General features: G+C 39.1%; 2 protein-coding genes across 3 annotated transcripts in view; both read right to left on the bottom strand.

Moving 5' to 3' along the window:
* Positions 1–1,935: 1,935 nt before the first annotated feature.
* LOC133710642 (homocysteine S-methyltransferase 3-like) overlaps positions 1,936–24,834 on the bottom strand; it is a 94,196-nt gene continuing 71,297 nt past the window's right edge. The window contains exons 6-10 of the mRNA XM_062136781.1: positions 3,841–4,210; positions 3,044–3,100; positions 2,714–2,940; positions 2,439–2,568; positions 1,936–2,154 (exon numbers count right to left, since the gene is read on the bottom strand). Of these exons, the coding sequence (XP_061992765.1) occupies positions 1,951–2,154; positions 2,439–2,568; positions 2,714–2,940; positions 3,044–3,100; positions 3,841–4,020 (798 nt within the window). The 5' untranslated portion in view covers positions 4,021–4,210 and the 3' untranslated portion in view covers positions 1,936–1,950. The remainder of the gene's footprint in view (positions 2,155–2,438; positions 2,569–2,713; positions 2,941–3,043; positions 3,101–3,840; positions 4,211–24,834) is intronic.
* Positions 11,029–16,424, bottom strand: LOC133710637 (uncharacterized). Of its 2 annotated transcripts, XM_062136775.1 has the most exons (9): positions 14,827–16,424; positions 14,654–14,719; positions 13,000–13,118; positions 12,464–12,632; positions 12,160–12,333; positions 11,961–12,068; positions 11,797–11,866; positions 11,611–11,709; positions 11,029–11,504 (listed from the first exon to the last, which is right to left on the bottom strand). In XM_062136775.1, exons 4-9 carry the CDS (start codon positions 12,511–12,513, stop codon positions 11,451–11,453), a joined length of 555 nt encoding a protein of 184 aa, XP_061992759.1. In that variant the 5' UTR covers positions 12,514–12,632; positions 13,000–13,118; positions 14,654–14,719; positions 14,827–16,424; the 3' UTR covers positions 11,029–11,450. The 2 variants fall into 2 exon arrangements, with proteins under 2 accessions (XP_061992759.1, XP_061992760.1); XM_062136776.1 differs by lacking the exon at positions 12,464–12,632.

Genomic DNA, 24,834 nt, shown 5'->3' with positions numbered 1-24,834 from the left:
GACCCTAGTCACGACGCTTGTAGCATCCCTACCTCTGGATTTAGACCTGCTATGATCACTAAATCCCCGACAATTTTCCGTGCATTATCCGCTGTCTTCTCCGGTTTCACATCCTTTCCCTTCAACACTTTACTAAGCCCCGTTGAACTAGGATGTCTTTCACTCACTTACACCCAAAGAGTGAAACTTCCTTTTCTGTCAAACTACTCCACCTCAAACTATGAGGCAATACCTGAAGCCATGACGAACAACCACGATCAACATGCAAACCTTCGGCGAACGAATACCACGAACGACGAACAAGCACCATCGCTGACACCACGAACCACCTTAGTGAGATATACACTCTCACCAAGCATCATTCCCTTGAGTCATATCTTGGTCTCTTGCAACTCCACCTTTAATTAGGATTTTTTTTCTGAGTCTGGCTCGCACCACTTAGCCTCCGAGTCACTCCACCTATCGACTTCCTTCGATTATGACTTTCTTGAGTTTTTGACCCACTCCACATTGCTAGAAATTTTCCCCGAGCTGGCTCCACCTAATGCACTTTGAGTTAACACCTTAACCATGTAACTGACTCCACCTTGAATGATGAGGTGTCCCAGCCGAACCTTCGGCTCTGATACCACTTGTTAGGGAAATTAGAATCCCTCTTGTCAAGGCTCACAGAGTAGACCGATAGAAAAGTAAACAAACCACAAGACAAGCGACAAGAGAACACTGAGATTTAATGAGGTTCAGCATAAATCCATGCCTACGTCCTCCCGAGAGATACCTGTTCTTCACTATGAGAATAATTACAGTACAAGATACAATTGAGCTAAATCACCATAACCCAAACCCATAACCCTTGTACACCCACACTCATAGAATTTCTCAAGAACTCACTCTCACCCAAGAGCTGTATTCACTCTTGACATCTCTGCTCCCTTACCCAAGAGATATACACTCTCTTGTCGATGATCGCATGCACCGACCATGCCTTGGTTTATTACCCATGCCCTCTATATATAGACACCCCAATTATAATCCAATTGGTAGTAGGAAAACCAAACCTTCTTGTACAGGAGAAAGATCCTATTCCTGATAGGAATAAACTTTGACATCAACCATGTCCAATTAGGAAGACTAACCAAATCCAACTAGGACTTGCCTTTCCTAATTAATTCTCATCACATCCTAACAATTCGATGTGAAACAACCTCACCAGTCACCATACAGCAGCAGCACCATGGTGATAGTAATTTGCTACTTCCTTGGAGTTACAAAACAAGGAAATGAAAAAGAAACATGCCCATATTCTTAGCATCAGTTACAAGTATTTACATCTCATTTTCAGAACTCAACTAAGCATCGTTAGCTACAGAAGAATGTTAGAAAGAGCCTTAGATATTTGCCCTTATGGTATTTGGAGTTATTCTGCAGCAGCCTCCAAACAGGGAAGCCCCAGCCTCACGCCACTTCGCTATGACTATTTCTGCAAATTCTTCATCAACCCGCCCACTCGATGGCTGCAATCGAAAGCACATGCAGTCAAGGCTTTTTCACAAACATTTTAATTCAACATTTTCATCATCCATGGAACAGTTTATTATATACAATTCAAGGAAGATCGGTTTCATATTTTTACAAACAAATGGTACAAGATTCACCATTTGGTAATAGAACATTATATCCAACAAACAGAACATTACTTTGTGAATTATAATGATCTAAATTCAGATGCTATAGCTGATGGAGTAGGGCAACAAGCACTGTCTATTCATATAGAAGGACACTTACCACCCATTGCTTGCTCTGACCATCATAGGTCTCACCACTGTTGGGGTATATCACTATTGGTTGGCTTGTTACCTGCAAATTTGATAGGCAAAGGAACATCAATTATATGAAAATGTTGAGGGGCTAAGTTACATATGCTAATTTATTCCAATTGACCAAAGATCGCTAAGTTACATATGAAATCAACCTCTGGATAAATCTAGGTGGTGTGCAGTTGATTCCAACAGCAACAACTTGCTTGCATGCATTAGCAATAGAGGCACACTCAAAGATGGAATCACCACTCACCACATTAATTCCATCTTTAGAAGCAAAAGTAAACCATGCTGGAATATCTATTGCTTCTTCCTCAAGAAGTTCAGCATATGCCTGCACCATCACATTTAAGGAAGGTATTTAGCCGGAGGCAGAGTGGAAACTGTTGGCACAATTAATCTAAATAAAGATGACTGAAACACCCTCATCTTAGAATTTCTGACATAGACCTCAGCATTATGTATAGTCCTAACACTTCTGATGCTCATGGCATGTGAATCATATCTGTCGTATATGCTAGGAAGATTTCTAAGGTAATGAACTTCATTCCATTTGCTTAATCCATGTCCACAATAGGGCATAAGGCCTTATACATTAAGGCAAACAAAGCATATTACCTTTGCCTCTAGCTTATTTGGTGTTGTCTCAAATGCAATTAGATCAGCACCAGAGTTGGCTAGAATCAGAACCCTTTCCCTATGGAAATCTTTCAATGTTTCTAGAGTCACTGCATCGCCGTAATTACCACTACAAAGGAAATAATCCACAAAGAATCAGAACCCGAGTATCAATGATGCTCATATAAAGTTATAAACAATGTACAAGAGATTAAAATGCAGAGATGTCACCATTTTCTTGTTCCATGTTTCAATCATATGCTGAGTTAACTGACCTATACTTGGAACCATCAGCCAAATAGGCTCCATAGCTTCCCACAGATGCTGCAACTAGAACTGGATGTCTTGAAGGCTTTCCTGCGTCCACAAAATCCCAAGAACCTTTGGTGCATTTGTCATAGTAAATTTCTCGTGCCTCCATTGCAATTTCTACACTTTTCCTGAGCAGGGCTTTGGCTTCTTCTTTAGAGAAACCTTTGGCCTCAAAACCCTGAATTGTGGCCTGTATCAGACAAAACAACAAGGTTTAACAGTTTACAACTGATAGTAACTCACCAAATCATAAACAAAAAACGGTATAATGAATCATGAACAAAATTAATTACCTGATAAGATGCGGTTATTATGATGTTTGCTCCAGCATCAAGGTAGTCCAAATGTACCTATATCAAAATCTAAAATAAATAAAATTTGTATCATTCATGCTCTGGGGGCCTCATTCTTTAGATTGGGCCCAACTATTTCTTCAGCAATTTTGGACACTCAGAAGGCCCATTTTTTGCTGCACAACCCTACTATTTTATATTCATTGTTGCATGAAAAAGACAGGTGTCAATGAACATCCCTAAAGTGTTCATGAGAAATGAGACCGATTTGGGACTTGTATACTTTGCCACGTTACTGAAAAAAGCTAACCTTTTTTTTTTAGGAGAAAAAGACTGTCAGAAGCTAACCTAGGATGACTCATTTCTCATATTTGATTATTTAAAAATACGTGTTAAGACAGAAGGATAAAGTTAAATATTCACAAATATAACTTAATTTAATTTTCCCCAAAAAAATTGAAAAAATAAACAGTATATGGAACTTAACTTACCCAAAAAGGGTAACTGTTGGTATAGTTGGGCTAATTAGTTCAGCATTTTTGTCCATATTACACCCCAAGAAAATGCTATGAACCCACCCCATAAATCGCCTTGTATTCATTCATACATATTCAAAGTTAAAGCTTTTTTTTTTTTTTTTTTTTTTGATCATTTTTCTCATTCTCTTCAAGATCTTCATCTTTCTGGGGTTCATGTATAGCCAGCAAAAGAATAGGAATAATCAGTTTGGATATATAGAGAACTCTAAATCTTAGAGATTAGATCGAGTAACGAAATCACTGAAGTTACGTACGTACCCTTCGGACGAGGTGAGGAGAACTGACGAGGCATTTGGCGCTCCTGAGAGGATCGTTGAGATCAGCTCCATGCCGTTCCAGCTCCGTCGCAAACCCGCCGTCCAGAAGGGCACAGCCACCGCACTTCTCCAGAAAATCGCTCATGAACGACGACGTTTTCACCTCGCTTCCCAAACCCATTAATTTGTTTTCGGAGAGCTTAGCTAGCTTTGGTCAGATGGAGAGTGTAGGAGTAAAACAAGGTATAGGAAACACAAACTTTGGCTGCTCTGAAACTGTTCGGTTTTGATTTTTGAAGGTGAGGTATGAAATGCCACTTGGCTATGGCAACGTCTGCTGCAAACTCTTGATCAACCACCCCACTAGACCACTGCAATGGAAAAGACATGCAATCAGAGTTTTTCAAATACATGAGAAATGGAAAGGAATGTGCTAGAAATACTAAGCATTCGTACGAATCATATCTTATTTTGGTACTAAGGTTGTAAGCACACACCCTCTCACTCAAAGCAACATCCTTTAACTTTGCGCAAGCAGAAATGACACACACCATAGTCACCGAATTGGACTCAATCCCGGTAGCCACAATCTTGAAAAACAAAGAAACAGCCTCCTTAATTTGGCATATTCCTCCAACCATAACCACAAATCAAACTAGTCCACGACACAATGTTTCTCTCAAGCATTTCATCAAACACATTCTGGGCATAATACAAGTCCCCACATTCTGCATAGAAATGAATCAAAGAATTCCCAATAAACACATCTTCCTCCAAACCCATAATGGAGCTGAACCCCTTCATAGAAAGCCACAATCTTCAAACACGCGCTCAATGCAACATCTGAACATAGAGCCCAATAGCCTCGTCACTAAGCCCAGTACCAGAGTAACCCCCATATCAAAGAATTGTACATGAACAATACACCCTTTGTTTCTTCTTCGTCAAGAACAAAGTCGAAGGCTTTTCGGGCATAGTCCTACGCTTTCGAGGGTGCCCGTTTCGGCGCATGTGCTAATGAGCCTGGTGACATTAGAGGGTCTGTGACTGAGGCCTTTCTTAGTGATGTGACAGTGAAGTAGGTTCACTTGGGTTTATGGTTTTACAGTTTTTGAGTGACCCAGTTGAGGAAGTGTCCTTGCCTCTGGATTTGGGTTCGGTTTGGTTAGTGGGAGCTACGAAACTCGGGGTGGCTAGACCAAAGGACTCAGCTGAAGCACTGCAGCCATGGTTGATGGGTCTGCAAAGCTTCTATGAGGAGGCCTCTGTTTTATGAAGGGAATTGAGGTGGAGATTCAGCATTCCTATCACTCGGTACAAAATGACATTTCTAACTTTTAAGTTGCTATGATGAACTACTTTCACTACAGGCCGGGATGATACAAAAACTAGTTGCTCTAATGAATGCCATCCGACTCTCTATAATTCCTATTAGTGAAATTGGACAGATATATATAAAGGCAACCCTAATTAGCTTCATTCAGTAGAGATGGATGTATATATCTGAATCACAATGTAGCAGTAGATGCCTGGTTTTGATTTAAGGCTATCCAATCTAGGAAATGACTAGGAAAAAAAGAAAACAATGATATCGAGATTTTCTTAGCAAATTAAGTACGATCATACCACAAAGAGAAGACATGGACACATATGATAAACCAGCTCTAAGGTGCAGCTCTAAAAGATAGTTTTAGTACAGCATGATATAAAGGGAAAAATGCACGAACAGTGTCTGGACTCAAAGAGGACTGTCAAAGTGATACCCGAACTTTAAAATGTATCAATGTGATACCTGACTTATATTTTCTCGTCAACATAGTACCTATGTCAAATTTCCGTCACGGCACCGTCAAGTCTGACCACGCGTGATGCACGTGAGGCTGAAAATGAGGGAAAAAAAGACTTTTTACTCCATCAAACCCTAAATGAATATATTGAAAATTGAAAATGAAACAAATAAAAAATAAAAAACAGAAGAAATTTCTTATTTCTTCTCTCTCTCCTCTCACTCTCCTTCTCTCCTCACCAACACCACCGCAACCAACACCAGACCACACAGTCGGTTAGTTCAACCAACACCACCGCCGCGCCCATCGAGCCCATTTCCTTTCTCGATCTCCGGCGAAACCTTTTTTCTTCCTCATGGTCCTCTTCTTCTTCACCCTCGTCCTCTTCAGCAATGGGCAACCTAACCCCCTGCATCCTTGTCACGCCCCTGATTTTTAACACAATTATAAAAATCGATATATAACCCCATAATTATACACGCGTGAACGTTCAGTCATCAATACAAAATACCTGGAAACTTTTTCTCCTTTTAACTACACACATATTGATGCCCTGAACCTACTATGTCAATATTGACCCGCTCCGTAGAGTCATATATTACATAAGCTTACGAATTAAATTGCCAACACAATATAAGACGTAACTGCTCCTCAGAGTTTACTACACAACGGAAGTCATAAAAATGGCAAAGCCAACCAAATATGCTTCCTACCCGTTCTGCTGCTAACAAGCCACCTCAGCTTCAGCCACGATCACCCTGACATGCAAGATTAACCCCTACACAATTCCATTGAATAGTGCACCGGGTTGCCACACAACAAACCAGGTAAGCTTATGAAGCTTGTATGAGTAAACTCAAAACCACAAAGCAAAACACATTTCTTAAGTCACCTCAACCTAAACACGAAATACACATAGCTCACACCTACGGCCATCAATTCCATAATCTTCCATATCGTGCCTACATGAGTCCACAGGTGACTACAGCCTCATGCTTAGATTCTCAACTAGCGTCCCTGACTTGGATACACATTTACGCAAGCGTACGTATCATTGTCAAGATAGGGAAATATAATGCCCAAAGTTATCGTACCACGGGGATTAGTGGCTAACCCACAATCCTTGGGTAATCGGAAATAAAGACACTTAGCAAACAAAGAAAAGAAAAAGAAAATAAATAAAAATGTTAATCTAAGGCACCAAGCCCTAGCAATGCTCGGTTTTGGTTCTCACCAAAGCCTAATCAAAACTAAGAACCTAGCGGGTGGTTATTTACAATGAGTCGAAGTTCAATATTTTGGATAGAGGATTTTAAATTAACAAAATGTAATGAAATGAAAAGAAATTAATAAAAACACAAAGAAATTAATAAAAGTATAAACAATATAAATGGGAATGTTGGGTGCTAGGGAGGTTCCTTCACCCAAATTCTATGTGTCGGAAGCTAATCTAATATAGATGCATATTTCCTATTTTGGCGGTAGTCGTATCTAAGGCGGTTCAAGGCTCAAGGACCAAAATTCCCTTTCATGGTATTCCTACTCCGGTTCAAGGGCCGTAGGGACTCACTTGGCATGAATTAGAGCCGGTTCAATGGTCACTAATTCACATCAAGAGGCGTAGAGATCGAAGAATTAGACTACTAAGCGACCCGCCCGCGCAATCACGCAACGGGTGTAAATCATCATGCTTATAACCCCTCGAATACGAAATTGAAGGTTTCTAGCTTAGGAATTAGAGGAAGTCAAGCCCCTAACTCCATCCTAGACATGCTCAAAATACACACCCTAGAGTTGACTAGGCTCCTAGACATGCATTTTAACCCAACAAAAATAGATATAAGCATCCATTATATGAAAATTGCATCATTACATTAAATTAAACATCTTTTACACAAAATTTGGGTTAGGGACACAACCCTAAAACCCAACAAGAAAATTACTCACAACCCATAATTATAGACATCAAAACTACAAAATTCAAAGAGAAAAGAAAAGAGAAGTGTAGGAGAAAACAATGATAGCCACAATTAGCTAGAAAGCCAACATGACTACTCTTGAATTATAACTCCCACAATTACCCAAATCTTGAATCTTGTAGAGGTTGAGCCCTTTGATGAATCCTTGAAGCTTTGTGTGAGTAAATCCTTGAAATCTCTAAAATAAAACTAAAGAAAAGAGGAAAAATGATGGAGAAGGAGGGAGAGAGAGCAGCCCAAAGGACTGCCCCCTGCGGCTACTGTTCGTGTGTGCGGCGCTGTTCTTCTCTGTCTTCTCTAGGGTTCTGAGGAATCGGGTATAGGGTCTTATATATATGTGGCTGAACGTGCTTGTGAGGGCAAGAAGAGAAAAAGCTTGGAGGTTAATTAGATGGAAGGCACGTGTGCTGCTTGGTTTGGCAAGAAGGAAAGATGAATGCCACGTGTCAAAGGAGAATTGGTCAATGGGTGATTAACCCATACTCTTTGCATGCTGCACGTGTTTGTGAGCTTAATTAAGCAATTAAGCTTAATTGCATAATTAACTAATTAAACTTAATTACTTAATTAAGATTTCCACAATTTCGTCCTTTTGCTAAAAACTCCGAATTACTCCATTTTCGCTTCATTTTCTTTCGATTTCCGTGACTCCGCTTATTTCCTACACAATAAATAAAATTGGATTAATTGCATTATAATTGGCTCAAGGATTAGCTTATTTCTAGTGTTTTAGATATAATTACACGCATAAAAATGCTTGTAATCAGTCCCATTACACAAATTCAATCAAACAAGGCTTCCTCAAGCAATGTTTGATACCATTATAACGCCCTAAGGCGAACCCCAAACCACGCTCATTCCCTCCCCACTAGGAGCTTTTGTTATCAGCATGACATCAAAGGTGAAAACAATAAATCACCTTCCTATCCTCACACAGAGTACAATCATCATCACTATGACCTTAAAGATCAATCAAAACCATTCATAGTAACCCCTGCGTGCAATTTAGTTCAGGAAGTCACAGCAAAACAAGCAAAACAATTCATAGTAACCCCTGCGTGCAATTTAGTTCAGGAAGTCACATTAAGTCAAGCAATTCAAGTCAAAATAGTCATCGTAATCCCACACTCTGACGTCTGTAGGTAGCCCCGACCATCACATCAGTCTTCTCGATTATTGTTAACTTAATAACAATTCAGCTCCGCTACCGAGTTGTCATCACACTGATCATCACATAGATTTTACCGATCATCACACAGATAGCCATCATCGTATTGATCATCACACAGATATCGCCAGTCATCACACAGATAGCCATCATCCAACTAATCATCACACAGATATCGCCGGTCATCACACAGATAGCGATCATCACATAGATTCATTGCTAGTCATCACACAGATAACAATCATCACACAAATATCCCTACACAAGCTACACAGATATTTCTACACAATCTTTACATGACAATCATCACAAAGATTCATCATACTGATGTCATCAATTCATCACACAGATATTCCTACACAAGCTTCACATGGCAATCATCACAAAGATTCATCATACTGATTTCAACGATTCATTACACAAATATTCCTACACAAGCTTCACATGGCAATCATCACAAAGATTCATCACACTGATTTCAACGATTCATTACACAAATATTCCTACACAAGCTTCACATGGCAATCATCACAAAGATTCATCACGAAGTCACTAATACATGAATACATATGTATATATATATACCCCATAATATATATATACACACACATAGTCATCCACTCAGAAATGCCACTAATACCATCTATAGTCACAGTTAATCCCATAACTCCAAGACAATATGGTAACTAGGCTCATAACACATATCGCGAGATTTACTCACCTCGAAACTCCCGCTGCGTCTTCAATATAGAACAAAGCAGCCAATCACAATAGCCGTCCAAAGAATACTTCGTCAAGTACCTAAGGAAACACAACTCTGATTCAGTTAACGAATCACAAGGAATAACGTTCGAAACCCTAAATCGAACCAAAATTCCCAAGGTGACGCCAATCGAGGCGAAACCACATCCGAGACCTCCCAAAGTCTCCGGAACACTTCCACGATCGATGTGTCCAAGCCACAAGTCGATCCGATGCGTAAATCCTCAATGATTTGAATAAATTCACCAATATGAAACGGTGAAAATCATAACAAATCCATACGAACTCCAAAATCTGCATATTATATATCAAAACGCTCGTATCGACGAGTAGAAGACATATAATACCAGAAACAGTCCCATACATGGCCGGAACACCGTCGGAAAGCCGCCACAGACGGAGGCGCACCGCCGCCGGCCAAAACTCATTATTTCACAAAACTCCCAACATCAAAAAGCTTCATCTAAGCATGCTTGTGGATTTTCATAACTAGCTCGAAGTTAGAAAACAAGCATAAAGGGTCGAAAACTACCTCACACGCCGTGAACAGTAATCTAATCCGAGTTGACCCAAGTTTTACGTGAATCGATCCAAACAACCACCAAGGATCGATCAAGGAGCACTATGCCAATAATAGCTTCAGACGACAGATGATATCTGTCATCTCTTATGGCATCAGACGACAGATATCCTCTGTCGTCTGTCCTCACTCAGACAACAGAAGTTTCGTAAGGCTCTGTCGTCTGAACAACCCAAGTTTGAAGGATTTGGAACTTTCTGTAGTTATTAATCACATACAACGACACATTAATGTTGTTGAAATGAGGTACAAACTACAGTTTTAATAAAACCTCTGTCGTCTGAAAACAAATAAGAAAACATATATATGTAGTCTGAAGTTACCAAAATAAAGACTTGTTTGACAATCTATTGTTTGAATGCATTTTTAACGACATTTAATTGTTGTTTGTAAATCACTTATAATTGGGTAAATTATGCTCATCTGTCGTCTAAATAGTTGTAAGACTTTATTTTTATGTCTTCTGTCTTGTATTCCAACCACAGTTTTAAATTTTTATGTTGTCTGATAGAAAATAAAACTTCGCGTTTCTGTTGTTTGATAATCAATTGAACTTCAGTTTTATGTTGTCTGTTAGAAGTATTTATGTTGTTTGATAGTGAATTGAACTTCAGTTTTCTGTTGTCTGGTAAAAGTATTATGTAGTTTGATAGTGAATTGAACTTCAATTTTCTGTTGTCTGTTAAAGGCATCTCTGTTGTTTGATAGTGAATTGAACTTCAGTTTTCTGTTGTCTGTTAAAGGAATCTCTGTTGTTTGATAGTGAAATAAACTTCAGTTTTCTGTTGTTACTGTATTTGTGATACAACATATCATAAACATGCATTTGTTGGATTTGATGGATTTGAACCATAGCAAACCTCATTCTGTACAGTAGTCATCGAGAAAGGCAGATTAATTATAAGATCTGAAATCAGCAAATTCCTCATTGCATAAATCAACCCACCAAAATACATTCCCATCAGTAGCATAATACTAAACTAGCTAGCATGCTAGCCTTTACATTAAATGATTTTAATGACTGCCATTGTTGCACGGATCTTAATCTAACTAAGACAAAAACCTAGTAGCATCCATAGAGTAGTTACAGCAACTGCATGCATTTGTTCAACACTTTCCATCAGTTCTGTCAAAATGCACAAAAGCAAGTTCCTAGACACTACTACTGCTCATAACCTACCAGAAACAAAAGCATATATATAGGCAGTTCTGTCAAAATGCACAAAAGCAGTTCCTAGACACTACTACTGCTCATAACCTACCAGAAACAAAAGCATATATATAGGCTGATACTTAATTTTCTGGGAACTTCAAAACATGCTTAGCCTATTCCGCTCAGATCTCATCAATATCATTGTCTGTGTAAACCAAATTTGACCTCGTTCCCCACTGCAATAAGGAAATGCAGCAAATTAAATATGAAAGTTACATGCACAGAGCATGCACTATATCATTAGACAATAAAGTCCATAGGTAAGCAGTTGATCAATTTTACCTTCATGCTAAAATCCAAGTTCTTGTCCTCCACAATTTCTTTCATGTAACGCATAATGAAATATCCACAAGTCTTGTCATTTTTTTGCTCCGGAATACCCTGAAAATAAAGAATTAAGATAATGGAAGGTGAAATATACAATGAAGTACATAAAACTAACCATTACAAAAAGTTCAACCGACTCACAGCAAGATTCTTCCATTGAATTACTTTCCTTCCTTTCCGATTCTTGTGAGCATTATAGATTTTAATGGAGCTTCAAACAGAAAATGATAATTAGTAAACAAGTCCAGTACATGACCAAGTAACACCAACTGATCAATCACTATAGTACAATATAAGAGACTTACTTGTTGACAATAGATTTCCATTCCCCAGTATCGATTCGCCTTTTAAGTGGATCCATGAAGTGCACGACTTCTTCATTTGGGTTCACAATCGTCAACATCCAATGAGCACTATAGGATAACATAAAATTAAAAAAATCTGTTATATTACCATTAACAATATAACTTGGCAGACCAGATGCTTTAATTACTTTTTACGTACCCTGAGTTATATGGAACCACAAAGATTTGCCCTAACCTCCCTTGCCTATAGCGATCTGACAAAGATCGAGCCCTTTCAGTGGGATTTCCACACCCAAGTGTACCAGTCTGATCAGGATCAACAAAGGCAACCATATCCACCATCTTACACTTCTTCAAGACTTCATGAAGGTAGCTACAAATTATTTTGGAATATGAAACTGTTAAAAGTACTTTAAAATAAACAGTGATACATGGCAATCAAAATTCAATCGTATAATGAATTATTGACTATATGCACCCAGCTTGCTTTAATAATTCCTTACCTCATGTAAAACACTAGTACACGATTTGATACTTCTAGGTTGTTGGCCATGGTATAGAGATCACTTCTAAACAGACAGACTTTCTTTGAACGGCCGAACGATTAGACTTTCTAAACCCTATTTGAAACCTCAACGATCTCCTATCAGCATGCATCCATCCTTTTTCCATCTTATACATACACAAAAACAACAATTAGGAACTAAACTATGACCTAGGATCATAGAGCACTGAACTCATACATCTATATATAATGTATATGTATATAGGTACATAGAACCAACTTCATTCATAAACATACCAATTGGTTAAACTATCACCTGGGATCAGCATAATTCAATTCTATACCATCCATCATTTTTCCACATATATACACATATACAACAGCTAGGAGCTAAATTTAGCATCATCAAACTAGGTCACCACATGCATATAAACAGATACAAACAGCCAACTAAATTCATTAACATACCAATCAGCTAATTTAACAAACTAACTATGCTATTCACGTAAAACATACCAGAAGATTACTGCTTACCTTAATTTGCTTAAGTCACAGCCTAGCTAATCACCACTCCCAGTACTCCAACCTTTCACTACAGCAACAACAATAGCAATGCAATATCGAAAGAAGAGAGCTGTGTTGCAAGGCAGTTTCTGCAGAATTCCAAAAGAAGTTAGAACCTATCCATGACTTCTTGGATCAGCAATTTATGGACTACAAGTGATTAGGATACTCATATCTTTGTTTTTTTTTTGTGTGCGCGCGTGTCACTCATATGGAAGTTATATGCATATTGCAGATCATTAAATCAAGTACAAAAGCATTAGACTTAGATAACAAAGTAGCTACCCTGTCAGAATGGAGGTAATATTCAACTAAAAATATGCAGTTTTACTTTTCTCCTATGGCAGTGGCTGACCAATTCGCAACTTTCCATCATACATGCACAAGTCATTGTTCATGTATTGTTGGTGTACATATGCTTCAAATTCTACAGTAGAAATACTTTATACTGCATCCCAAACTTTTTTGCTGAGAGCCTTGGTATTTGTATAATATATAGATCAAATATATAATTGAAGGCCAGGAAACAATGGTGGAATATTTCCACACTTTTTCATATAAAAAAATATCTCATACTTGCTTCAACACTTATTTTATCCATCTGCTGATCCGTATATTTTTTTTCTATTAGCTCCTTGTGGTTGAAGTTCATTCCCCTGTAGTATTAGTTTCTTTGTGTATATATATAATTGCTCCAGATACAAACCAACTATGTTCCTCTACTATAATTGGTAAAGCCCAAGTTGAACTTTTTGATTTATAATGTCTTATTCATCTTAAACATGCATTTCAATGCAGGTATTGATCCCCAAAATGGGTTGAGACCTAGTAGCTCCTCAGGTTATCAAGCAATCAGGTCAAAGTTTTTAAACTAGTTCTTTTATTCAATATACTATGGAGTTCACAGTTTCGTTTGAAGCTTTTCAATTATAGTGCTTTATGACTAGGAAGGCAATGGTATTCTTGAAACTTTGTTGAATGAGTTTAAGTACCCAAGCAGATATTTGAATGCGTGTTCACACAATTGCGATACCTTTTAAGTTGGATATAATTCTTTGATTTTTGTTATGTTTTATTTGTTGTAATTAAAAAGGAGAAAGTGGAGAAAATAAGAGACGCAGTAGAGAAATAAGCCTTTGGTAATTATTAGCTTATATTGTCATGTGTGTGTATATTTGTAGGGAAGGCATAGAGAAAATGAAATTGGAATCAGTTCTGAAATTTCAAAGGTTGCTTTCAGTTCCTTTCCTAATAGATCACGTCTAATCAATGCTGTGACTTCTGACTAAGGGTGCCGGTTGTGTAACTGTGGATTGTGTTTTGTTCTCATTCAGCAATTACTCAAGTACTGTATCGGATACAATTTCAAAACTGGCAAAACAGATGCCAAATATCAAAACTTCAAAAGTCCAATAGTTTCTGGCAAAAAGAAATCGAACCCATACAGGACCAATACAAGAGTACAACTCAATTGAAAATTCTCAAATTTGAAATCACTCAAATCAGTAAGACAATAACAGGAAGACAGTAAGCAAATATTCATACAACTCTTCTCAGTTACCAATCATTCATTATTCATAGTATCATACACAAGAACTGAATACCCAGAAAGGCAGCAACTTACCAAGCTTGAAGAATTCGAAATCGAACCAAACTTGAGGACGTCTATGCTTTGCTGCAAATTGAACACCTGAAATTGAAAACCCAGAAAGCAAGAGACCGATTGATTGAAGAATGAAGGCTTGAAGAGTGAAAAAAAGAAACCAAGAAACCCAGACTTGAAGATTGAAGACTTACCAATGCGGCCGTGCCTAAGAGAGAGATAGAAGACGGTGACTGTAGTCGCCCTTTATGTTTCGAGGAGTTTAAATTGATTTGAGTCCAGAATTCAAGTGCTTATAGTGACGAGGAGTTTAGGGGAAAAAAAAATTAGAACAGAGCGCCTAATCGCGACCGCCCAGAGCCCAGCATACCCGCCTAGCGCCGCCCAGGAACCGGCTAGACCGACTAGAGGGAACCTTGCCCAAACTTACTTTACCCAAACTTCTATACCCAAAACTTCCATACCCAAAACTTCCATACCCAAACTTGCTTTGCCGGAATCGCAGGAGGATGAGAGTGTGTGTGAGCTTGAGAGGGTGAAAGGGATTGAGGGACTGAGGTTCATGAGAGTGAGATCGAGCGTGCGAGGGAGAGATTGACTGAGAGTGAGAGGCGGCAATTGTGTTTTTAGATCTAGGGTTGGTTCTTTTTTTCTTTTAGCTAAGGGAAAGGTCCTAGCAAAACGAGCCCGAGTTTTTCTTTTTTAGGGAATACTTTAGATTAGCAAATTAGCTGTTAGTTTCCCGTTTACTCAGACGACATATGAATGTTGTCCTAAATTTCCACTTTTTCATGCGAATTTATCAGTTATTTTAAACGACAGATATATGTCGTTTTAATTTTCTAACTCACTAAAAAGATGAAAAAACTGAAATAGTATGGATTCTCATGCTATTCAGACTACAGAATTAATTTATATGTCGTCTAAAGAAGTTTAAAAGATTCAGACGACAGAAAACAAAAATTCTGTCGTCTGAAATGTGTCGTCTGAAGGCATTATTGGCATAGTGGAGGCTGCTCTGAGTTCCCCAAGCCCAGCTAGAAGCCCCGCCGATGTCGGAGCTGCGTTTTTCGATCCGGTCGAAAAACCTCCGACTGCACCGCCTTCCACCGCCGCCACCACCGAGAATCGGCGCTAGAGGACACCACAGGGAGGAGCGCACGGAGGAGGCGAACTGATCTGGGCTCGTCTGGTGGTCTGCCGTCGCCGGAAAATCCGAGTCGGATCACCGGGTTCGGGTCGGGTCGAGCGCGGGTGATGAGAGAGAACGGAGGATTTTTCTGAGTTTCCTGAAATGGAAACTTACCAAAATGGAAATAGTAATTTTCCCGAAAGGGAAACCCCTATATATAGTAATTTTCCAAAATCTTCAAACACTCATAACTTTCTCATATGAACTCCGATTCTCGCGTTCCGCATGTCCACGAACTCGTATCGACGCGCTCTACAACTTTCGTGAAGGAAGTTTTCTGAGAATCTCAACGTATCAAAAGTCAACCTTAGCAACCCCCCCCCCCCCCCCCAAAGTCATACTTTTCGAATAAAAATTCATCCGAAACACTTCCGCTCCATCCAAGAGCCATGAAATCGTCCAATAACCACAATTTAAATTCCGGAAAATCCTCGGAAAATAAATACGAATTTCCGGGGCATCATAATCCTCGTTTTCCAGACCTCCGTCGGCATCGTCGGCCTCCAACTTCACTCTCAATTCTCTGTCCTACAATTGCCTCTGATTGAACCCAAAATGCCCGACTTAGCTCAGAGGGACGACCAATTCAGTGATGGGGCTTCGCCCGACTTTGGTCCAAGCATCGCGACGATGTCAGCTACAATCAGCTTCAGAAGGTACTCAAATTGATTGGAAATTATTGAATATATGTTTGCCCAATGGGTTTGAGATTGGTATGGATCACTTTTGTGTGCTATGTTTCGTTTGATGAGTTTTATGGGTGATTAGAGTTTGAATTGGATCTTATAATTTGATGGAGGGATTGTTGAGTTTCTGTATGTGCAGTTGTTCATTGGCCGGGTTAGTTTCGATTGGAATATCAGTGTTTGTTTAATTCTGGATCCGCCGAACATGTGTATGTGTGTGTTTGAGTGGTTATTGAGTAATGTCAAGTGTATCAAGAGTTGAGGCCTACAATTGCCTCTGATCGAGAGCTTGCCTACAATTGCCTCTGATCGAGAGCTTGCATTCAAGTTGACCACACTGTCCTTAAATCCGTGGCTATCTTTTCCATTATGTTTTGTGAAAATTGAATTGGGTGTATACAAGGGGGTTAGAGGAGAGAACGAGAGTGGTGGTGGCTAAGTCGTCGGCGGGGATGAACTTGGACGAGCAGTTCGATAGGCGGAGCAGGGTGAGGAGGTGTCTGATGTGATTCACCGTGGCCGTAATCGCTTAAGGCGGCGCCGGTGTTCTTCAAGGCCATGACGTAGCCGGAATGGCCCTCTACTGAGATGATTTGAATCTTGATGATTCAAATCAGGGGAATAACTCCGAAGAAGAAACCAAAAAAGAAGAAGAAGAAGAAAGAAAGAAAGAAAAAACTTTTGAGGGTAAATCGGTCTTTTTGTCTTCATTAAGTGACTCACGTGCGTGGCACGTGCAAAATTTAACGGTTCTGTGACAGAACTTGGTCGTAGGTGTTAGCCAAATAGCTACCCTCAAGTATAAGGGGTACAAGTAATAGTATAGGGATTTAAGAAAGGTTGTCGAACCCACGAGGATTGGATTCCTCTCACTAGCTAGGGTGTGAACCTAAGGAGAGCTAGAATATACAAATGTACAATCACAAACCTAAATTTACAAGGAAATCTAGGCTTATGGTGAGTATGTGCATTGTGGTGATAGTGAAATTGTTTGTTGGATAGAGTGGTGAACCAAATTAAAATAAATGATCAAATATAAACTAAACTAGTAAAATAATGGATGAAGTTAGGGGTTGGATTGTCTACCACTAACCTCCCTTGCAAGTATTGAAGTTCAAATACAAGTGATGCTATTCTAATTTTCCAATTACCCTCTTTGCATCCGGATAAGACTACAAAGGCTTAAACTCCTTTAATGTTATTAATTCCAACCGGATAAGTCTAGAATTAACTACCTAAGAACAATTCATATTACCGGTTAAGTCTCAATTCATTGTTCCTAGATGCATAAAGCTTTGAGTTTAGATAATTATGCAAGCAAACCAATCCTAGATCTAGGTGATTTTAACTCACAACCTTCACATGCACATAGAGGATGCTATCATGCTATCAATGCTCAAGGTTAACTACTCCCTAAACATTTTTTCATGAGATGACAAACACAACACATTCAAATTAGTTAAGTTTGAATAAATGCGTTCACTTCTTGAATTAGCATGTGAAGATGAAAATCACAAATAATATCAAATGTAAATTAAAACAACAATTCATACAAGTTTGGCTAGGGCTTTCAACCCTAGCCCCAACAAAGTAACTACTCACTCATAGTCATACAAATTGACATCAAATCTATAAAGTAAATCAAGGTAAATTAAAGAGTTAAGGAAAGAATGAACTAGTTGAAGCTTGACAAATCAATGGCTAACTCCTTCTTGTTTTCCTCCTTCAATGCTCCTTGAATCCTCCTTGATGGTGGAATGGATGGATGATATGCTTCTTGATGGTGATGATAAATGGAATGGTGATGATGATATGATGCACCTTTGGCCAATTTTGAGTGGTAGTGATGGAGTAATGGTGGTGGTGATGGTAGTTGTGGGATATGGATATTATGGGTTTGGATTTTGGGAAGTGGAGATGGAGGTTTTATGAAGGAGATGAACAGAGAAAGAAGATGTAATGGGATGGAATGGTTGATCTTGAGAGTGAGAAGAGAAGGTGTTTATATAGGGAAGAAAAAGAAGAGTGAAATAAAAATAATGAAAGTGGTTTGTAAAATATGGAAAAGATGGAGTAATGATGAAATGAAAGCAAGGCATGAAGGTGCAGAAATATGGAAGTGATGATGATATATTAAAGATGATGGAGTAGAAAAATATATCCAAGGAAAAAGAGAAAAGCATCTAGCTTTCTTCATGTGGGTAGGAATATGTTGAACTGTTTTTTTAGGTCACTTTCTGCCCCTTTATTCCTTCAATTATTTCTCCACCAAGACTTCAGAATGGGCCTCCGATTTCTTCATATCAAATGTTCCTCTATGAGTGTAGATCATTGTGTCAAATTTTCAGAATTTATTTCCATGCCATTGGGCTGAAATCGCTGCTGGACTCCCTACAGGTCCAGTTTTCCAGTTTTGCTTCTGCATAAAATTGGGCTGACTGTTTGAAGGCCTTCCACTTCTATTTGGCTCTTGCACTCTTCATAAGAAATGTTTCTTAGGATGTCTAGAATGGATCTGGAAGGTTTCAGCTCATTTGAAGTTCATTTGGTCAGGTGGTCGCTCCTTCTTCCTTGCTTGGCTTGGTTTCTCCTAGCCGAAGTAGGAAAATGTGTAAAGTTGACATTTTTAGTGCATTTCCATTTTTCTCCATCATTTTCTAGCATGATAAGGAAAACATAATAAATATATATAAATAAACACAAAGGTTAAGCAAAAGTACAAGATTAGGGAAGTCAACATCAAATTTGGACTTTAGAACAAGTAATTTCCATGTTTTAGGGGACAAATATGTATATGAATTATGATCCAACAGTAGGTACGACATTGATACGACAAAATGAGTCCAAGTATCACATTGATAACTTAGTAAGTTCAGGTATCATTTTGACAGTCCTCAGAGTCTCCAGACACCATCTGTACATTTTTCCCTGATATAAATGTAAGAGATGGCATGATATAAATATAGGTTCGGCTCAAAACTGTTGAAGAATTTGACTTTAGTATGCCTTGTCAAACTAGGATTAGTTCTATAGTTGTAATAGGAAAGATTTCCTACTCCGAGTTAGAATAGGAATCCTTGTATTCCAAGATTATGTACTTTGTAATCCCTATATATAGGTGTAACAACCTGACCCGAAACTAATAGAAGAGAAAAATAAGACAACACCATCTACTAGATCCATACCTGGATCAAGTTCAATGGAATTTAAATCGAATGATCCATGACTTTACCTCTGGCGGTGGTACTGATACATAAATAGAGAAAGCTAGATTGCGTTGAACTGTACCATAGAAATCAGAATTAGAATCTAAGCTATAAAGAGAGAGATTCGTCTCTAATATGTATTCGGTTGGGTGTGCAACAGTGCAAGAAAAGAAGGGGAGGGCAAGAGCCGCAAGAGGGAAGGCGAGAGATCTTTCTCGAGAGGGTTCCAAAGAGACCCAAAGATAGGGACTACCACTTTCAGCCTTCCATCTGGTTATATATACCTAAGACAGATGGTAGAGATCAGGCGGTGCTGGGATGAACGACCCAGATTGCACCATCTAAATTTCGATTAATTCCTTCTTCTTGTTTTATTGATTTATGTATAACCCGAGTATTTAGAAATTCTCCGAAATTCCTACGAACCCGTCATCACGTGGATGGAAAGCGCACCAGCAATCCTGCATGTCTACAATCCTACCACGCAATCGGGATAGCGAAACAGCCTGCAATCCTACTTCAGGATTGATAGCAAGTGGCCTAAAAAGCCTACACGCCTGCATCAACAAGCACGTGTATTGAGAATTTCAAGCTCCGAAATTCATAAGTAAGTTTTCACAAGTAAGTTTTCCCCATTTTTGAAATTTAAATTTTTTTATTTTTCTTCGGGGACTTACAAAATCCCTTCTCCTACATCCTACATTTCTTATAACGTGGGTTCAATTCACAAAAGCGGAACCGTGGGGATTCACGCTAAATTATGGACTAAGAGCATTCGTAAACCACGAACTAAGAGCGTTCGTAGGCTACGGGCTAAGAACATTCATGAGCATCGAAATTTGACTATACAAACGTCATTGTTTTTCAATCCAAATCCAAATTTTAGAAATTATCAACAAAGACAGTGGTTATAACTCTTTCTCACTAGGCTCATCCAATTAATTGTGATGTCAAGGAAAGGTTTGAACTGAGAGAACGGTTTTACAAGTGAGCATAGCTCCACAAAAATCTCGCCTTACCTTACCTGGTCACAATCAAATTGGAGTTACCAAAAGGATTGAGTAACTACTACTTGTCTAAGCTTGACTATCATTTTTGGATTAAATTTTGATTTAGAAACTTTGACGTAATCATTGGCTTTCATTGAAATAAAGTGTCGATTTTGATTCGAACTTTATTCATTCAAGTATGTTTCCTGGAGAGCTAGAATGCCTCGTGGATAGTGCTACTACGCACACCATACTTCGAAATAGGCAGTTATTTCTTGAGATGACGCCTACTCGATCTTCAGTGACTACGATGGCAGGGTCATCTAAATTGATTCATGGTCAAGGACCAACTCAATTCTTGTTGTCAAATGGCACAATCATTAATGTCACTGAAGCTCTCTACGCTCCTAAGGCCTGAAGAACCCTTTTGAGCGTTAAAGATATAAGAGCCAATGGTTTTCATGTGGAAACACATTGTGAGAATGGACAAGAGTTCCTTTGCATCACCTCTAATGACTACGGACATAAACGAGTATTAGAGAAACTTATGTGTCGTTCTAGTGGGTTGTATGCAACCACTATTCGAATCATTGAATCCAACCATGTCATGAGAGATGACTTATGGGATTCTGACACATATAGACTTTGGCATGACCGTTTGGGACACCCAGGTCATGACATGATGATCCGTATATAAAAGACTTCACACGGACATCCTTTCTTCAGAATGAAGAGAAGTACGAATCAAAAGTAAATTCAAAGAGAGCATTGCACCACCGCCGTGCACCATCGGCCGGCTAACGCTGGCGCCGTGATCCCCATGCGGAAAAATCATGGCTTTGACGCCATGTATGGACATTTGGCTCCCCTCTCTACTTCTCAAGTCAATTGTGACTTCATGGCTCAACCAAAATCCTCATTGTTTGCTTCTAAAGCCCATCTTTTGTTCTGCAAAGCCTGCTCTTTAGCAAAATTAGGATCGAGACCATCTTACAAAGAATCCAAGGTGATATTTGTGGACCTATTCAACCACCTTGCGGACCATTTTGATTTTTTATGGTGTTGGTTGATGCATTGACACGTTGGTCACATGTCATGCTTTTGTCCACAAGGAACACTGCATTTGCTAAACTCCTAGCACAAATTATTAAGTTAAGAGCTCACCACCCTGATCATCCTATATTAAGTCAATACGCCTTGACAATGCTGGGGTGTTTACATCAAAAACTTTTGATGATTATTGCTTGTCCAAGTTGAACATCCAGTTCCTCATGTTCATATCTCGCAAAAGCTGTCATTAAACGACTACAAATGGTTGCTAGAGCATTGGTAATGCGCACCAATCTCCCTATTTCTGCTTGGGGCTATGCAATATTACATGCAGCTGTGCTTACTCATCTGAGACCCATTGCCACTGAACCATTTTCTGCGTCCCAGATGGTTACTGGGTATGAGCCTAATGTCTCACACTCACGCATATTTGGGTGGGCAGTTTATGTGCCAATTGCACCGCCACAGCGCACCAAAATGAGTCCTCAACGACGTTTAGGTATTTATGTTGGATATGATTCTCCAACTATTATCAGCTACTTAGAACTCTTGATAGGCAATCTCTTTACCGCTAGATTTATGGATTGTCATTTTGATGAGACAGTTTTTGTCACGCCCTGAATTTTGAATAAAGAAATTCAAATCCGAAACGCGAAAACTTAACCAAATGCCTGAAATATTTAGAAAGATTTTCAACTAAAACTGAGCAACAACAAATGTCAATAAAGACTCGATCACTTAAGTCGAATATCACATCAACAAGTGTTTACAAAACTCGAGAGAACTAATATACAAATGTAAACGCTCGCTAAGAGCATACCAAAAACAGCAGTACACTAACAAAAATAGGTTCTGAACCTAACACTGCTGCACTCCTCGCCTCAATCTCAACCCTAGTGGTCTTGACCTGCAGGAATAACAGCTACACCATGGAATAGTGCACCGAGATTGCAAACAACAACCCGGTAAGCTTTTGAACCTTGTATGAGTAAACTCAAAACCAGATAAATCAACAATCTCAGTTTAATCATTTTTCAACCCAAAATCAAATTAAAGCAACCAACGTCACCTCCACAATTCATTCGAATCAAGTCCCACATGGACACAAAAGCAAGGAAACCGACACTCTCTTTTAAACAAATATACCCATGGGCATACGATAACTCAAAATTATCCCCCAAGAAGTATATTGTACTCAAAGGCATACAATAACTCAAAGTTATTCCCTAAGAAGTACATTGTACTCAAAGGCATACAATAACTCAAAATTATTCCCTAAGCAGTACATTGGCAGATAAACTAGAGCTCTAACTGAATCGTAGCCTATCACCTCGGCCGAGGTTCAAATCTACGATAATACTTGCCTCGATCACCAATGTGATAAACGATACTCAACCAAACATTTGAAAGTCCACTTGACTCAAATACTTTGTTCAAGCAAAACACACTTTTACACAATAATCAACACATCATGATAATTGTATGCTCATAAGAGAAATGCTCAAAATAACAATTCAATCAACTCTCAATCAATACTTCACCAATGTCCATCCAATATATATATTCCACGTAAATATATATATACGTAGTCATTTACGCAGGAATGACCACTAATACCAATTATAGTTCACACGTATTAAAACCAAGAAATTCATTTCATACTTAAATTCATTTTTTTACCTGTGAGCCGTAGCCCTATGAATCGTAGTCGATCGAGTTCATATTATTTCAAACAAATCTTCATTTTCGAAAATGAATTACAATTATCAATCAATTCCGACAATTAAATAACTCGGCTCGTAAATGAACCACGTGAGATTTACTCACCTCTAAATCCTGCTGCGTCTTCTCTTACAGCAGATAAGGGATCGAAAACGCTCCGTTAATCACCTAAGTACAATACGATCTTAACTTAGTACACGGATCGAAAACGATTATATTTCGAACTCCCATTTTCCCTAAAATCCCTAAAGTAATGCCAATCGAGGCAAAACTTCATTCGAGACCACTCGAGGTCTCCGGAATACTCATACGATCATTATATCAAAACTACGAGTCGATCGGACGGCCGAATCCTCACGGATCGAACATCGATCAAACTCGAAAACCCTAAACTTTGAAAATTATAACTTGCTCATATGATTTCCAAAAATTACAAACTATATATCGAAATGCTCGTATTGACGAGTGAATCACAATGAGGAGCAGCAACTGCCCCAGAGGTGGCCAAAAGCAGCCGAAAACGGCCGCCACAGACGGCGGCAGAGCAGCCGCCAACCACTGCACATGGCGGTGAAACTTACATGAAGCTCTTCCTCTCAACAAGACAAACAACTTTCCCAACTATCACAAAGCTTGAATCGAAGTAAAAAGACCCCAAAAGTACCTCGACAGTTTGTAGATCGAGAATTTTCCCAGTTTTCCGGCGAGGTTCTGATCTCCTTCCACGCTCCACTACAACCCACGTCCTTCTAGGAGCATGTTCTGCATCTTCAGGCGAGTCCAAAGAGCTAAGGATCTCGAGTTGTGGTGGCGCCGGAGCTAGGAGAAAACGGGGTTGACCCAAATCTGGGTTTTGGATCGGGTTTCTCCGGCAGCGGCCGCTACGAGCCGTGAAAGGGTGCGAGACGCCCATAGGAAGGTGGAGGAGGAAGTGGCAAATCCTTGCAGCCTAGTGACGAGGTGTGGGTCGGCCGGAGGAGGAAGATATGGTTGGACGAAGTTTTCTGGCGATTTCCGGTCGGGAGGAGAGATAAGAGAGCCGAGTTTCCCAAAATGGAAAAATAGGGGTTTTCCCAATTTTTCAGAATTTTTCCAATTTAACCAAAATGAAAAACTTTTTCCGTTGATCGTAACTTCTTCATACGAACTCCGATTTTCACGTTCCGCATGTCCATGAACTCGTATCGACGCGCTCTATGATTTTTGTGAAGGAAGTTTCCACAGAATCCTAACGTATAAAAAGTCAAACTTCGTAATTAACCCCCCTAAAAACGTGCATTTCGAATAATTATTGGTCCGAAAATAATTCCACTCCACCATTGAACCACGAAATCGTACTAACGAACACTTTATTAAA

This window comes from Rosa rugosa, chromosome 5 (genome assembly GCF_958449725.1).
Source record: "Rosa rugosa chromosome 5, drRosRugo1.1, whole genome shotgun sequence".
In the NCBI taxonomy this organism is placed as follows: Eukaryota; Viridiplantae; Streptophyta; class Magnoliopsida; order Rosales; family Rosaceae; genus Rosa; species Rosa rugosa.
This window is presented reverse-complemented; position numbering and strand designations above follow the sequence as displayed.